The sequence below is a fragment of the Tenrec ecaudatus genome, chromosome 2, assembly GCF_050624435.1.
Source record: "Tenrec ecaudatus isolate mTenEca1 chromosome 2, mTenEca1.hap1, whole genome shotgun sequence".
In the NCBI taxonomy this organism is placed as follows: domain Eukaryota; kingdom Metazoa; phylum Chordata; class Mammalia; order Afrosoricida; family Tenrecidae; genus Tenrec; species Tenrec ecaudatus.
In genome coordinates, this window is record NC_134531.1 from 2,172,731 (window position 1) to 2,187,812 (window position 15,082).

Sequence of the window (15,082 nt, forward strand, 5' to 3'; positions counted from 1 at the left end):
GCTGGCAGGGAGTCCCTTGGCCAAACCTGCTCTGGGATTTGGTTCCTAGAAATCTGGGATCCGGGACATGTTGTCCCTCAAGCACCAGGTGGATGCTCTCTGGGAGTCCCCAAGAATTGGTATGTGGGAGACCAGGAACCCACATCCTGCAGCACCAAGACCTTAGCAGGTGAAAGCTGGAGGGGAGTCCCTTGGCCTGCTGTGCTTCCCAATGCCTCTGCAGGGATTAGTAGTCCTCAGGGCCCAGGAACACACCCCCTCCCCACCCCACCCTCCCGCCAAGATTGTAGTGGCCAAGGCTAGCAGGGAGTCCCTGGGAGTCCCTCAGCTGGCTGTGCTCCGGGATTCAGTCTGTCTGGATCGGCTCATGGAACCTGGAACCCAGGACCGTGGCAACCCAAGCTGGCGTGCAGCCCCTCAGCCACACTGCTCTGGGATTCGGTCTGTGTGATCCCCGAGACTATAGCAGGCTGAAGTTTGTGTGCGGCCTCTGGGGCAGCAGTGTGTGCAGATCCGGAAAGTGGGGGTCCTGTGCACCAGGACTCCTTGTTGGCACACTGTCTCGTGGGGAGCCCCTAGGACCGCCTCCTGTCTGCTCCCGGAGGCTGGGCGGAGCTCTGAGATCTCAGAGAAGACTCCTCGTGAAAGCCAAAAGCCTGTTCCAAAGGTGGGGCTCAAGGGCCAGCAGGGCCATCAAGTGCTTTTTGCTGATGGTCAGACGCACACTCAAAGGGAGGCAGCTGCTGCCCTCGGTGGCAGCCCTAGCCCCGGGCCTCGTGCTGAAGGTACTAGTGACCCCCTCTGCTGCCTGCCTCGACCGTGTAGGGATGCAGTTTCTACTCAGGAGGGACTGAGCCACAGTGGTGCTTAGCTGAGGGTGGGGCGCAACCCCAGGGCCGAGCGTTGACCTCTGAGCTCTTCATGGTCACCTACAGAGCAATGACTACCCTCGGGCCATGTTTAGGAAACATCCCAGTGATCCTGGTACTCATTCAGCGTCGCCCAGCTCCCTCTCCGTCCTGCTCTGCCACTGATGGCTCAGTGGCTCCAGGGATAGCCCCCACTGGCAGGACCAGGCTGCATCATCACCCCTTCTCAGCTGCACTATCTCCCTGGCTTGGCTCTGCTGCATACGCACAAGTGACTTTCTTTTCTTCACCTAACAGATATATGCAGAGTGTGCCGCTCGGAAGGGACCCCCGAGAAGCCCCTGTATCACCCTTGTGTCTGCACTGGCAGTATTAAGTTCATCCACCAAGAATGGTGAGTACGCCTTCCACAAACCCCCACCACGGCTGGGGGCTCTGTGGGGAGGAGAGGTTGCTGTGTGGTCCCTCGGGGTTTTGTTTGAAGCTGAAACTGCCCAGCCACAATCAAATTCTACCCCTGCCCTTGGGCCACCTTGCCTCCAGCTGCCTGGCTCCTGTTTGATCACACCTGCTGGGACAAAGCTCAGCTGGGGGTCGGAGCAGGTGTGGCTTTCCCGAGCTGACCCTGTAGTGCTTGTTCTATGTGCTGCATGCCTGGTACCCTCAACTGATCCTCCCGGAGAAATGCTGTGTGGTGCTGGGCAGAGGCTGAGGCATTGCAGAGGTGGTTCTGGGTGTGCAGCCAGGAAGGGCCAAGGTGGCAGAGTCTCTGGGCAGCTCTGAGGAGGTGACCGGGGAGAACAGTGCAGCTTCATGCTCTTCAAACACCAACGACAGTGATGGTCAGTGTGACAGTCCAGTGGTCAGAGGTGGGTGGCACATAAATGTTTCATAAAGACAGAGCAGTGGAGTGCTTTTCTATGGGTCCTCGCCAGGTCTTTGTGGAGGACGCAGCAGCAATGTCCACACACTGTGAACACTGTCGCCCATGTCTCTTGAGTCATTCATGCCGATTGTTGGAGGGAACCCCAACTGCTGTCTAAGCAATCACTGTTAACACTACAAAATATCACTTAAAAAGAAAAAAGGGAGAAAAATGTCTCACTTTTAAGTAAACAAAAAGATGGGTTATGAACTAGATAATAACAATTTAATTGCTTTCAATTTATTCTCTTCTGTATTATCTTTTCATATAAAGTAATTTATTTCCCCCCAAATTCAAATATAATCTAGTTGTAGTACTCACTGAAAATACGAGTAGGAGTTGAATATGACTGAGTGAGTGCCCTTTTGGGTTATGATCACAGGATGACAGATGTGTGATGGCGGTCAGTATTTTCTTGGCCCATCACTCATGAGCACAATTTCAATCCCTGTGTCAAGATCCTGTAGCTTGTTTGTGATTTATGGGTATGGTAATGTGAACATTGTGTTGTTGTCTCATACAACTTGAGGCGTGTGTGAAACTGACAAAGGAAATCCTGGTCTTCCTGCAGCTTGGTCCAGTGGCTGAAGCACAGCAGGAAAGAGTACTGTGAGCTGTGCAAACACAGATTCGCTTTCACACCAAGTAAGTCCTGTGGGGCTGCGCTCCGGTGGCCGGAACGTGCACTGTAGACGGGTACAAGCGGCTTGAAATGAAAGCAAATCCTTTCAGCTCATGTTGTCTTGGGTGATGACGGGAAAGTATTACCACTTCCTGTGGGAAAAGTGCTGTTAGAAACTGCATGTGAGGGTACCGCACACCTTTGTGTAAGATTTGTGTATGTGCAGGGTGGTGTGGGGAGGGGGCTTCTGTTCTCTTGGGAAGCCCTGGTGACACTGTACATGTGTCCTGCTGCTGTCCAGAGTGCGTGGTCCAAGCACAGGAACTGCTCGCTGCAGGAGAGATCTGGAAACCCTGTCGGCACGTTCACTCTGTGCTCACTGTGGCCTACACGTTGGGCTGCGGTTGGAATCTGCCGGCCGCCCCTTGGAAGAAAGACGAGGCTTGCCGGTGTCATAAAGCTTTATTATCTTGGAAACCCACAGGGGCAGTTCAGCTCTGCCCTATGGGGTCACTAGGAGTGAGCTTCTGGGTCATTGTGGATAAGAGCAGCTCAACAGCATGGGCTTGCTTCTCATTCTTTGATTTTAAAAAATCCAAACATATTCAAGGTTATGATGTGCCCACCTGTGTCCCTCACTCGATCTCTGGTGGTCCACTTCCTTGTCCTGCCTGTGCTGCCCCCTTCAGAAACACATTGCTGTGACAACGCATCCCCTAGTGGAGAATGACGCTTGCTCTCATCACAGTCCTGCCCCCTGGTCATACCTGGTTACACTGTCCCAGGTGGAAGAATTAATAAAAAAGTCAGCTTGAAATTGCCACTGTAGTGAAGTTTATTTTTCAGGACAGCCTTTGGTAACCTATGGTAAATATTTTGGTTGATAGTGAATGCTTAATGCTTTGCAAGTATTCACCATTTTCTATTTTTAATTCCTGAGCCTACTGAGTGATAGTTATTATTGTTCATCTGAAATAAGTCAGGGATCCACTGACAGAGGATTAAGAATTTGAAGCTTTCTCCTCATTCTGGAGTGCAAGTATATCCCCTCCCTGCTGACAGTTGTTTGTTCATTCTCTCCCTCCCTCCCTCTCTGTTAGCATCTTGGTGTGGTTCGTTGTTAGCTGCCCTCAGTCTCCTTTCACTCTCTGAGACCACAGAGTAAAACACTACCCAGGCCTGCACCAGCTTGACCATTGACTCAGTGGCTGCAACCATGGGCTCAGACATAACAGAGGCAATCCATCTCTTCAAGGGCCTTCGCTTTTTCACTGCCCCTCTACCAAACATGATGTACTTCCCCAGGGACTGGTGTCTCCTGATGACATGCCCAAAGTGTCCTCACTTCCTAAGAGCATGCAAGCTGAGTTTCTTCTAAGACAGATTTGTGGGTTCTTTTGGCCGTCCATGGTACTGTCAATATTCTTCGTCAGCACTGTCATTGAAGCGCATCGATTCTTGTTCCCTCTTCCTTATTCTGTGTCTGACTTACACATGCATCTGAGGCAGTGCAAAATGCCATGGCTTGTGTGGGTCCAGTGTACCTTGGTCCTCAAAGTGCCATCTTTGCTTTTTACCACTTTCAGGGGGTCTCTGGCAGCACATTGGCATGGTATACTCTGTCCTTTGATCTCTTGACCGAACGTTGATTGTGGATGCAAGTAAAGTGAGACCCTTGACGACTCTCATCTTCTCTCCATTGTGCACAATGTGACTGGTGGTCCTGGTCGGAGTTTTGGGTCTTCTTTCCCCAGAGTCATGGTCCATGTCATCGGAAGCACCTCAAGTCCTCCTTCCTCTGAGCAGCACAGTGGCGCCCTCTGCATGTGGCAGGTTGTCAGTGAGCCTCCTCCACAGTCCCCAGTTCCCTCGGAGATCCTTTCTGAGGCCCAGAGGCTGAGCTGGCGATAGCTGTGATGCTCATTGCATGCATTTCAGGAGGAAGCCCCTGCCCCTGAGGGTTTGGGGCCACGCTTCTTCGAGAGGTGGGAGGTGTCCACTGACCCTTGGGATCGTAGTTTTGTGCTGAACTCTGCAGGTGGGGGCCGGCCAAGGTCTGGCGCTGCTTGCTTCTGGGCCAAACGCCGCTGCTTGTGCAGGCCTTCCCGAGGTGCCCTCTGGTGAAGACTCACTCGCCTTCGCTCCTATTTGCCGTCCCCAGCCTCTGTTGTCAGGGAAACCAGAGTGTGGCCCTGCTGGCCCATGTGCACAGGACTTAGGGACCCTGTGGGTGGTTGCTGCTGATCCGTACACCCTGAGTGCGTGGGGGAGCCTCTCTGGTGGCTGCTGGTGCGCGGGCACCTTACCACTTGTCGGCTCACAGGCCTGCTGCCCAGTGATGTGCGTGCTGGTTTCCAAGCTGACATCACACACACGTTTCTCCTTGCAGTTTACTCCCCAGATATGCCCTCTCGGCTTCCCATTCAGGACATCTTTGCTGGACTGGTGACGAGTATTGGCACTGCGATTCGCTACTGGTTCCACTATACACTGGTGGCCTTTGCCTGGCTGGGAGTCGTCCCACTCACCGCCTGTGAGTCCCTTCCCCACCCCGGGACGGGAGTGGTGTGGAACCTTGCCGTGGAGGGATTTGATGTAATGCCGTTAGTCACTCGGGAAAGCCTCACTGTAAACAAAGCAGCACCCACGTCCGCAGATCCTTTTAATACAGTGGTTCTCAACTTGTGGGTCTCAACCCCTCTAAGACCATCGGAAAACACATATTTCCAGTGGTCTTAGGAACCGAGACACCGCTCCTTTATCCAACTCCAGGCGGATCCGCCCACTTGCAGATCCGCCCACATAGGAGTACCGGGCATGAAGACTGTTCCCCATGCTACACACCAGGCTTCAAGACAACATTCCACTGATTTGTCATTAGAAATAAATATTTCACAATCTATAATTACATATTGTTTTTGTGATGAATCACTATGCCTTTATTGTGTTCAATTTGTAACAATGAAAATATATCTTACATATCAGATCTTTAGATTATGAATCATAACAATAATAAAATTACAGTTATGAAGTAGCAACGAAAATAATTTTGTGGTTGGGGGGTCACCACCACATGAGGAACTGCAGTATTAGGAAGGTTGCGAACCACTGTTGCAATAGGTCCGCTTCCTTGAAGGAGAGCCACAGAGCCAGGCGCTGGCAGCGCAGTAGTACAGGAAGGAGCGGAAGAGCAGGGCAAAGGAAAGCACTATGCGGAAGAACATGGTCTATCCCCCATGGGTTCTAGAGCTTCACCCCCAGCCCTGAAGACACTCATACCCCCCTTGTGGCGGTGAGTGCTCTGTGTGGCTGCAGGGCTTGGCTTCCATGAGCACCCCCCTGGCTGCTGGCTCCTCCTGGGCTCACCATTGTCTGGAAGGCTGGAGGTGGGTAGGCGGCCCATAGGCCAGTCTGGTGAAAGCACAGACTTCCACCACCACCACCCCTTCCCGCCCCAAGCTAGTTGATTTGACTCGGAAACTAAAATCAGCTCAGCTCGGTGCACCCCTGGAAGTGGGAATCAAATTATACTGAGGCCATTCAGTGCAGGAGAGAGCCCTGGGGCTCCCCAGCTGTGACCGAGGGGCTAAGTTGCCTCTGTAAGGGTAGCAGCTGTCTGCCCGGAAGTTCCAGAAGGCAAGGGGATGATGGAGATGGGAGGTAGCAGGAGAGCTGGCAGAGTGGCAGGACTTGCCCCGCCGGCTACCAGTTCAAACTCCCCACGTAGCCTCAGTCACACAGGCAGGACACAGCTCATGGTCTGCTGCGCTGCCTGGTGCTGTTGTGCCCTTCAGGGAGGCGTGCTGCACACAGGTCAAAGGTGGCTCTGGGGCCAAGCCTGGGGTCCACATGTGGCAATGAACCAAGCTCAAACACAGCGTGGCCAGCCAGGACGCCCGCCAGAGCCTCTAGGTCAGCCGAGACTCTAGGACCCTTACCTTACCTTAAGTCACAGGGCTGGCTTTGAGACTGCCCTATAGGTTAGGATGAAAGATGTGACGCCCTGCCCCCCACCCCCTTTCTCAACTCCATGCAGACGCCCTGGGATCCCCCAGAGCTGGGTAGAGGATGTCGCTAGCTGCTTCCAGGTGGCTGTGCAGTCATGAGACCCTCGAGGCAGCTGCCACCTGGGTGCCCAGCAGAGTCCTAGAGCTTATCCCCGCCCCGCCCCCCACTGGGACAGGTTCTCAGTGATGCACCTGTTGGGCAGGCCTCTAGGGGTGCAGGACCGTGTCTCGGTGGCAGGGGCCAAGAGCTCCCTGCATGCACGCCTCCTGCCAGGACATCCTCATCCTTGGGACAAGGTCTGGGTGTCTGGAGGGTTCTTGGTCCCCAAACTCCTCCCTCTCATCCTGTGGGAGGGTTAGTTGAGGCCAGTTTTTCCCTCCACATGAATCTTAAGCTCATTCGATTTAAAAACAAGTAAAAGTTCTTTAGAACCTAATCCTTACAATTCATGGAATATGTGTTCACCACTATTTGCTGATGTTATTTAGGCTCCACCATGCATTTTAAGGGTTAGCACTTTGACAGTCAGACTTGCAAAAGCCAAATGCTAGCCCCCAGCCCCCTTCCTTCCTTCCCTGCCACGCAGCCCCTGGCGAGCACAGTGACCTCTTCCCCCTCTCTCGTGCAGGCCGAATCTACAAGTGCTTGTTCACTGGCTCTGTGAGCTCCCTGCTGACCCTGCCACTCGATATGCTGTCCACGTGAGTACCCTGCGCGCCATCTGTGGCCTTTCCCAGCTTCTCTACCCAGCTGCCCTGGACAGAGTGGATGCCCCTGAGCAAGGATGTATTTACAGGGGTGGGTGGTGGATCCGAGCCCTGCAGCAGGCTGTTACTGCGTGGACATGGGAACTCAAAGGGATGTTTTAAATGCTTTAAGACTCTGAATTTGACATAAGTCTCATGGTTGCGTTTCTCGGGAGGACTTGGCACCAGTGTCCTTTCCCGATGTGAGTGCGTCACCAGACCTGATCGCCCACCCACCAGCCGGAGGGAGCTCTTGTCAGGGACCTGTGTCAGGACAGCAGAGGGGTTCCCAGCCACATAGTGTCCCTGTGTTGGGGCCGGTCTAACAAACCGCTGGTCGGTGTTCCATCTGCCCCTGACAGTTGAGGGTAGCCGAGATGGAACACTGCATTGAAGGTTGCCTTGGGCTAGTGTGCCTTGATCTCGTTGTGTTTGGAGTGAGACGGTCCCTTGAGTTGAGCACCGGTGCCAGCCAGGACTGACCTCAGAGGGTGTTAAGTGTGTCCTTCCTCTGGGAGCCTGGGCCACTTCTGGGTGGAGTGGACAGGCCAGCAGGAGGCCACTTCCGGTACTGGTTCCAGGCCTTTAGCTTAGCCATCTCTGCAGAGCACCAGAGCAGGGTCAGTGGGAGAGGACAGCTACCATGTGTGCTGTCTCTGTCATGAGGCACACACACCTTAGAAATGCCCCTGCAGGTGCTAGCCTGCTGTGAACACCCCAGGAGCCCAGTGTCACGGGGGTGGGGTACAGGCTGCAGTTTCCCAACGAGGGTGCCGTGCACTGAATCTGCATGGTGCAGTTTGCATCGCCATAACCACTCTGGCGGGTCAACCTGGGTTGGACACTGTGGCCTCCCTTCCGACAGAGGTCGTCAGTCTCTAGAAAGTGAAGAGAGGGAGCTGCAGGCTCGAGGGGAGGGGCGTGCAGTGGTCAGGCCCAGCCACCCGGGTCCAGAGAGTCTGGAGCCAGAGGCCAGTGTCTCCCAAGGGGACCCAGCCCGGGATTCCCTGGAAGAAGCAAAGGAGCCACCCCCTGCAGTGCTGGCTTTTCCAAAAGCTGCCAGGAGTCTCATGTTATCCTGCATCCTGGGTATGCCGGCAAGGGAGAGCAAAGGGCCGGCTGCTGGGAGCGAGCAGGCTGGATGAAACCTGCAGGAGGGCAGGATGCCGCTGGGCTCTCATGGCCGATGGCCGCGCTGCTGCTGTGCGGGAGTGGTTTCCCTCAGCGGGGCAGGTTCCTGGCGAGTCCAGCGCCTGCCCTGTGCCACACGCTGAGCGAGGGACCCTGATGCTGAGCCTTCTCTCCCCAGGGAGAACCTGCTGGCCGACTGCCTACAGGGCTGCTTTGTGGTCACCTGCACGCTCTGCGCCTTCATCAGCCTGGTGTGGCTGCGTGAGCAGATTGTCCACGGCGGTGCTCCCATCTGGCTGGAACACGCAGCACCCCCCTTCAACGCTGCGGGGCACCAGCAGCACGAGGTGATGCCGCCCCTTGGGGCAAGAGGGGGGCAGGAGATGACAGGAAGTGTGAAAAGCCTAAAGGACCATTCTTGGGCGGAGTTTTCTGGGGAGACTCACACCCTGATGAGGCTGTTTCTTCTCATGGATAGCCCCTTTGGGCGGCTTCCAAGTGGGAGAAGCAGGCCCCATGGTGTGTGTCCTTAAATGCCCAGTATGTAAGCAAGCTGCCCACCAGGCTCTCCGCAGGCAGGAGGGCCCTGCCCCTACATTCTCCATAAGCACACACCTTCAGTGTGGTCTGAGGGAGGCCCTGGGGGCCATGCTTTCCTGCTGAACCAGGCATGGACAGTCAGCTGGTCCTCACTGTGTCTGTGAAGGGTTACAGCGCCGAGTGCAAGGTGGTCAGCTTGGCACATGGGTACTCTTAGGTCCCCCTTCCCATGAGTGCCCCCCCCCCCAGGAGGGCTCTGAGAGACTGAGCCTCTTTTAGAGAAGGTGTCCTTCGATGCACTGAGACAAGTCCTCTAAACTTCCAGGCCCTTCTGCCTTTCCAGGCGCCAGCAGGAGGGAATGGAGCTGAGAACGGTGCTGCCCCTGATCAGCCAGCCAACCCACCCGCTGATAACGCGGTGGTGGGGGAGAACCCTGATGCTCAGGATGGGCAGGCTGAAGAGGAGGGAGACGAGGAGGAAGACGATGCTGGTGTGGAGGACGCCGCCGAGGCCAACAACGGGGCCCCTGGTGAGGCTGCCGCGTACCCGCCTTGCTTTGGCTAGAAGGGGACCAGGCCCACTGGCTGGGTGTCCTTGACTTTGAAGCATGTGCATGACCACAGGGAGCATCCTTCGGGGTGGGGGACATTTTTGTGTGCGGCTCCTGCTTGCACAGATTGGTGTGACAGGACTGTTGACTGGAAGGCCCACTGTCTCGGGAAGTGCTGGAAAGTGGATAGCTCCTGTGGCTTCCCTCTGTCTGTCGAGTCAGCAACGTTGACCATCTCAGAGGACTTTTGGAGGTGTCGACAACACGTTGCCATGAGACTCTGGCTCCGACTCAGACCCAGAATGGTTCCAGCCACCCTGCACCTGCCCCTCGTGGCTGCAGGTCCAGGGTGCACTGCTGGGGGCTGGGCTCTCCTGGTGCTGTTGGCCCTGCAGCCTATACTGGGATAAGCAGGTCGCCTTCCGGGTGGGAGGTCCAGTGGAGATGTGGGATGCCAGGCACATGTTCAGAGTGTGGGGTCTAGTGAGAAATGAGGTCCAGTGTGCATACATTCTGGGTGTGGGGTCCAGTGAGAGGGGGTGTTTGCGCATATTTAGGTGGTGGGGTCCAGTGAGAGGGTGGGGGGGTCACTGACAGGGAGGGTGCTGCTGAGGAATACATGGACCACACATTGTCCCCACCCCCCGCCCATTTAACATGCCTCCTGCTTCCCTGGCTTCTTGGGAGCTGCTGGCACCACCACCCCATCCCCCAGTTCTGCTCGTCCACATTCTAGCATACCAGTTACCCCTCGGCCACCGGTTTTCTTCCTCGTTGTCTGGCAAGCATGGAGGCAGAATGAGAAATGGAACAGGCTCTCACTCCCCAGCAGGACCTGAGGCTCCACGTAGGGGTCTCAGACACATCCCTCTGAACACCATCCCCCCTCCTTTTCACTCCCCACATATCTGCAGACGACATGAACTGGAATGCCCTGGAGTGGGACCGTGCTGCCGAGGAGCTCACATGGGAGAGGGTGAGTCAGGGTCCTAGTGTGGGCCCCCTTCCCACTGCACCCACACAGCTTTCTCAGACTGGGTGTATGGCGACTAAAACTTGATTCCTGCTGTGCCTCTGTGTGTGCAGGGCGTGGTAAGGATGTGAGCAGGACTGGGCCCCGGCCTCTGTCATCTGACCTGAGCGGGGTTGGCTCTCCTGACACCGTGGGCTTCCCAGCTGCAGGGCCAGCTCCGTGTTCTAGTCGGTCAGGGCACTCTCCCTACCACATTACCCCCTTCTGTCCTGAGCCTCAACTGGCCCCCATGGAGCCCAAGATAGACCTCCTTGTAATTGTGGGCCCTAGAGCTAGAGATTTGGTATATGAGGCTTCCACAAACCACCTCTGACCCCATCCTGCTGGACATCCCTGGGCAGGGTGTGAGGCATGGGGAAGCGGCAGCCCAGAGCCGCAATGAGCATCGAACACCGTCTGCCCGTCCCACAGCCCTCATTACCCTGTCTTCTTGTAGATGCTGGGACTCGATGGGTCGCTGGTATTCCTGGTAAGTGGCCGTCCTCTTGGCAGCAGAGCTGACTCTCAGCCTTGATGGCAGGGGGCCTTCACATGTGCCCTGCTTGTCGCCACCTTGGTGTGTGGTCAGTGCCCTTTAGTGTTTGGTTACACAGTATGTTGAAGTAAGTCTCTTTGAGTATTAGATGTTTTGGAGAAGCGAGCTCTGTGTAAAGAGGACACTATCATTAGATACTTGCAGTTTTTAAAAGAAAGTTAGGTTTCCCCGCTGATAGCCATGAAGGGCCCTTATCTCCTTTCGAAAGGGGTGAGTGCCTGGGAGCTGCTCCAAGATGGAGCAGACACTGCCCTCGGCACCCAGGCTCCCCACCCAGGGATTGTCCCCTGGCGGCCCCTGCGCATGGTCCCTCAGCTCCCTGCTTTCACCTCTCTCCCTTTGGAGCCATCTGGAGTTGCTGGTTTCAGTGGAAGCAGCCAGCATTTCTGGAAATCTGTAGTGCTTCTGAAGGGACTGTTTCAGGGGGGTGAGCTTGAGTTTCCTTAGGATGAGCTTGAGGAATCCCCACGGGGGAAGCTCCTCATCATTTCTCGGCCAAACCTTCAGAGCGGCCCACCTTCTAGTCAGGCAAGGGGCGTTGGTCAGCTGGCTGCAGGGGGCCATGCAGACCCCTGGCTGAGTTCCCCTCCTTCTCTTGCAGGAACACGTCTTCTGGGTGGTGTCTCTGAACACGCTATTCATCCTCGTGTTTGGTAAGTGGTGATGTGTCCTGTGTGCACCTCAGTCTCCAGGAGCCCTGGCACAGGCTGGTCAGGGCAGTGTCGGTCGCCCGTGGGAACATTGGAAGCGGTAGCAGATTCCGTGGGAATCCTGCTTGGGGAGCCCAGACCCACGCACTGACTATCCTAAGTTACTTTGACTCTGCCCTCGCACTAGAAGCTTCACGCTGACACCCTCACACATGGACGTGACATACCTAGGATACCTGACTAAACTGCCGTCCCATCCCTGTGCTTCCTGTAGCTGCACCTTGGTTCTGAGGTCCTGGCTTGACCCCGTCCCTCCAGGGCCACCTCAGCTTTGTGCACATGCTGGGCAGGACTTGTGTGCAGCTCAGTCAGCCCTCCCCACCCTGAGCTTCAGCTGTTCAGAGTCTACCTGCCCTGGTGCTCTCGCTCAGCGTGTTCTCCCTCCACCGTTGGCAGTGGGCGTGCCTGTCACTGCCGCAATCACGCTGCCTGACCTCAGCCCATGGGTCAGCCTCCTCTGCTCAGGGTTTGGCGAGCATGGCGCCCAGCTTCTTCCCCGTTGCTGTCAGTGTGTCCTGGTGTGCTGCTTGCCCCCCAGGGGTGCAGACATGGAGGGGTGTGTGTGTGACGAGCTGGAGCTGCTGTTGGTGCTGTCAATGCGTTCCCTGGGGGTGCTCCTGCACCTGCTGCTTGCACATCTCACACTGACTGTGCCCACGGAGAGGACTGCCCCTCCTAGAGCCTGCCTGGTGCCCTGGGCGTGGCATTGAGGTTGCCCTTGGCTCTTCCCTTACAGCCTTTTGTCCTTACCACATTGGTCACTTCTCCCTGGTTGGTCTGGGATTCGAAGAGCACGTAAGTAGGGTGCTGCACACCTCTGCCTCCCCGTGTGCCTTCCCCTCAGCCCTGTCCACACAGACTAGCAAGGGCCAGGCCACACTGCCCGCGTCCTGCTTCTAGCAGCCCCACCAAGTGGGGTCCCTCACAGCGATCTGCCCGTGAGGCTGACAGCCTCTCCTCAGGGCTGCCCCAGTGTTTGCTCAGCATATGCCTAACTTGCCAATTCCCTGCCACCACCCCCTTCGGGCCCTAGAGCAGGGCTTGGCAAACTCAAGACGGAAGAACCAGCACTGTCAATTTAAACATCACTGAAGACCCTGAATGTATTTTGCAAACAAATGAAATCACTCTTATCTGAAGAATTTCCTGTAAGGTTTCCAGTTTCACTTGGAGCCACATTCATTCAGTACCACACATACTGAAAGCGCCACTCTGCTAAATCCTGGGCCAGAAAGGGAAGGATCCTCGAGTCCTGGCTTTGCTTCAGTCTTCATCCTTCCCGTGGCGGCGGGTGGGGGTGGGCAGAGGAGGGAGGGGCTGAACGGGAAGGCACCCATCTGCGGGCTGCCAGCTTTCCAGCCTTTGCTATGGGAGCGAGGCCTGGGACTCAGACCTGCCAGCACTCGGGCCCCTCGGCCCTCCTCCCAGAGCCGGGGGGTCAGGCAGTGCTTTCTCAGAGACTCGCTGGGCGGCCGCACGGGCTGGTGGGTGAGATGTGGTGTGTCTCTCACGGCCACAGGTCCAGGCGTCTCACTTCGAGGGTCTGATCACCACCATCGTGGGGTACATCCTCTTGGCGATCACCCTGATTATCTGCCATGTATCCTTTAACGAGCCCACGTGCTGCCACGTCTTCTTGGTGCCCAGTGAGGAGGTATCTGTCCAGTGGGCGGGGGGGCACGTCACTGCTGAGTGACCACTGGCGCCCCTCCCGTGTCCTGAATCTGTCCCGTGCAGCTTTCCTTGACCAGCAACCTAGGGCTTGGCAACTCTGGTGAAGTTTCACCGGTCCCGCCGCTTGTTGGGCGTCTGCTACATTGTGGTCAAGGTAACTCATGGTGGGCAGTCCTGTGAGCCCTGCCCGCCCACCCATCCACCCAAAGGTGCCCTGCCCTGCTAACACACTTGCTCTCTGCCAGGTCTCGCTGCTGGTGGTGGTAGAGATCGGCGTGTTCCCGCTCATCTGTGGCTGGTGGCTGGACATCTGCTCCCTGGTGAGCTGGTAGTGGGGGCAGGGGCCAAGGGCCTGGCCGGGGCGGTAAGCAGGGGCTCTTCGCCATGTGCCCTCTCTGAGCATCACAGCCTGGGGTGGTCGGTGCTGCTGCTGCTGCAGACACTCCTGGTATGGACTCTCTGGACTGGAGTCACTGGGGAATTGTTTTCCTTTGTGGCTTCTCAGAAATTTGACAGTGACCATGTATGTAGGGTGCCCCAACTGCTAGGACCACTTCCCTAAGAAACCAGTGCCCATGTTCACCAGGCGCTCAGGATCCCTGAGGCCTTTAGTAGCTGCCAGGGGTCCTCCGACCAGCTGCACTCAGGGCTTCGGTGGCCCACATCTGGCTCTCTCAAGCCATCCCTGGGCAGCTCTTTTCTCCTGGCCTCCGAGACTGGCCTATTGTCTGTGCCTCGCTGGAGGCAGGCGGGCCACCTCTCTCCAGCTCTGTCTCCATCTTTGCCCAGGAAATGTTTGATGCCACCCTGAAGGACCGGGAACTGAGCTTCCAGTCGGCGCCTGGCACCACCATGTTCCTGCACTGGCTGGTGGGCATGGTCTACGTGTTCTACTTTGCCTCCTTCATTCTGCTGCTCAGAGAGGTGGGTCCCATGTGTCCTTGCCGCCAGGCCTGCTGAGAGGCAGTGTGGCTCGATGGCTGCGCACTGCCTTGGATTGGACACCGAGCAGACAGTGGGAGGCAGGCAGGAAGAGCAATGAGCTCCCAGGGGTGAGATGATAGGCTGCTAACTCAAGTCCCAAGTTAAGAGTCAGATGATGCCGAGCCCGATGTAGGATCTCGGAGCCTTGCTGAGCCTCCTAGATGCTGTAGACATTTCAGATGCAAGTCACCCCCCGCCCCCAAGGAGAGCCCTTCACCTCAGAGCAAGGCCCGGGCATGGGTGAGGGTGAGGGTGAACCCTGGAGGCCATGCACTGCAGCCTCTCGGTTGGCCAGTGGAGTGGTGTGGCTGTGGGCAGGAAGGTGATTTCTACTGGGTCCTTGGGGGCTCAGTCACCCATACCCCATAACCCCTCACCTCTGGTCAAGGGGATGTCCTGAGCAGACCGCCGCTTGGCTCCTGGGAGCCAAAGGCTGAAGAGCTGGGCACAAGGGTCTCTCTGTCCAGGGCACTGCACTGTGGAGCGCGAAGACTATAATCAGATCTCTCTGGGTGGCCTGCCATCCAGGGACCGAGTCAGACTGCCTCGGAGTCTAATTACTTGGGAAAGGCACTCTCTGAGTCAGTCTCTTGCCTCGGGAAGCCCTGCACACTGGGCCTGGGCTATGTGCTCCCCTCCTGAGGACTCCTCTGTCCCCAGGAAACCCCGTGGGCTCTCTGGGCCCTGTTCTCAGTGTCGAGTGTCTGCAGGCAGTCCTTTCACACTGTGTCCACACTCCTCGTCCAGGGCCTGC

General features: G+C 56.5%; 1 protein-coding gene across 2 annotated transcripts in view; it reads left to right on the forward strand.

The window, feature by feature from the left end:
* MARCHF6 (membrane associated ring-CH-type finger 6) overlaps positions 1–15,082 on the forward strand; it is a 49,590-nt gene that overhangs the window by 23,022 nt on the left and 11,486 nt on the right. Inside the window, exons 2-15 of one of the 2 annotated variants that reach the window (XM_075540823.1) lie at positions 1,167–1,263; positions 2,366–2,439; positions 4,806–4,949; positions 7,053–7,125; positions 8,480–8,648; positions 9,167–9,371; positions 10,307–10,368; positions 10,862–10,894; positions 11,562–11,613; positions 12,407–12,465; positions 13,190–13,270; positions 13,430–13,498; positions 13,590–13,664; positions 14,134–14,268. In XM_075540823.1, the coding sequence (XP_075396938.1) occupies positions 1,167–1,263; positions 2,366–2,439; positions 4,806–4,949; positions 7,053–7,125; positions 8,480–8,648; positions 9,167–9,371; positions 10,307–10,368; positions 10,862–10,894; positions 11,562–11,613; positions 12,407–12,465; positions 13,190–13,270; positions 13,430–13,498; positions 13,590–13,664; positions 14,134–14,268 (1,328 nt within the window). The remainder of the gene's footprint in view (positions 1–1,166; positions 1,264–2,365; positions 2,440–4,805; positions 4,950–7,052; positions 7,126–8,479; positions 8,649–9,166; positions 9,372–10,306; positions 10,369–10,861; positions 10,895–11,561; positions 11,614–12,406; positions 12,466–13,189; positions 13,271–13,429; positions 13,499–13,589; positions 13,665–14,133; positions 14,269–15,082) is intronic. The other variant, XM_075540824.1, reaches the window with a different exon arrangement.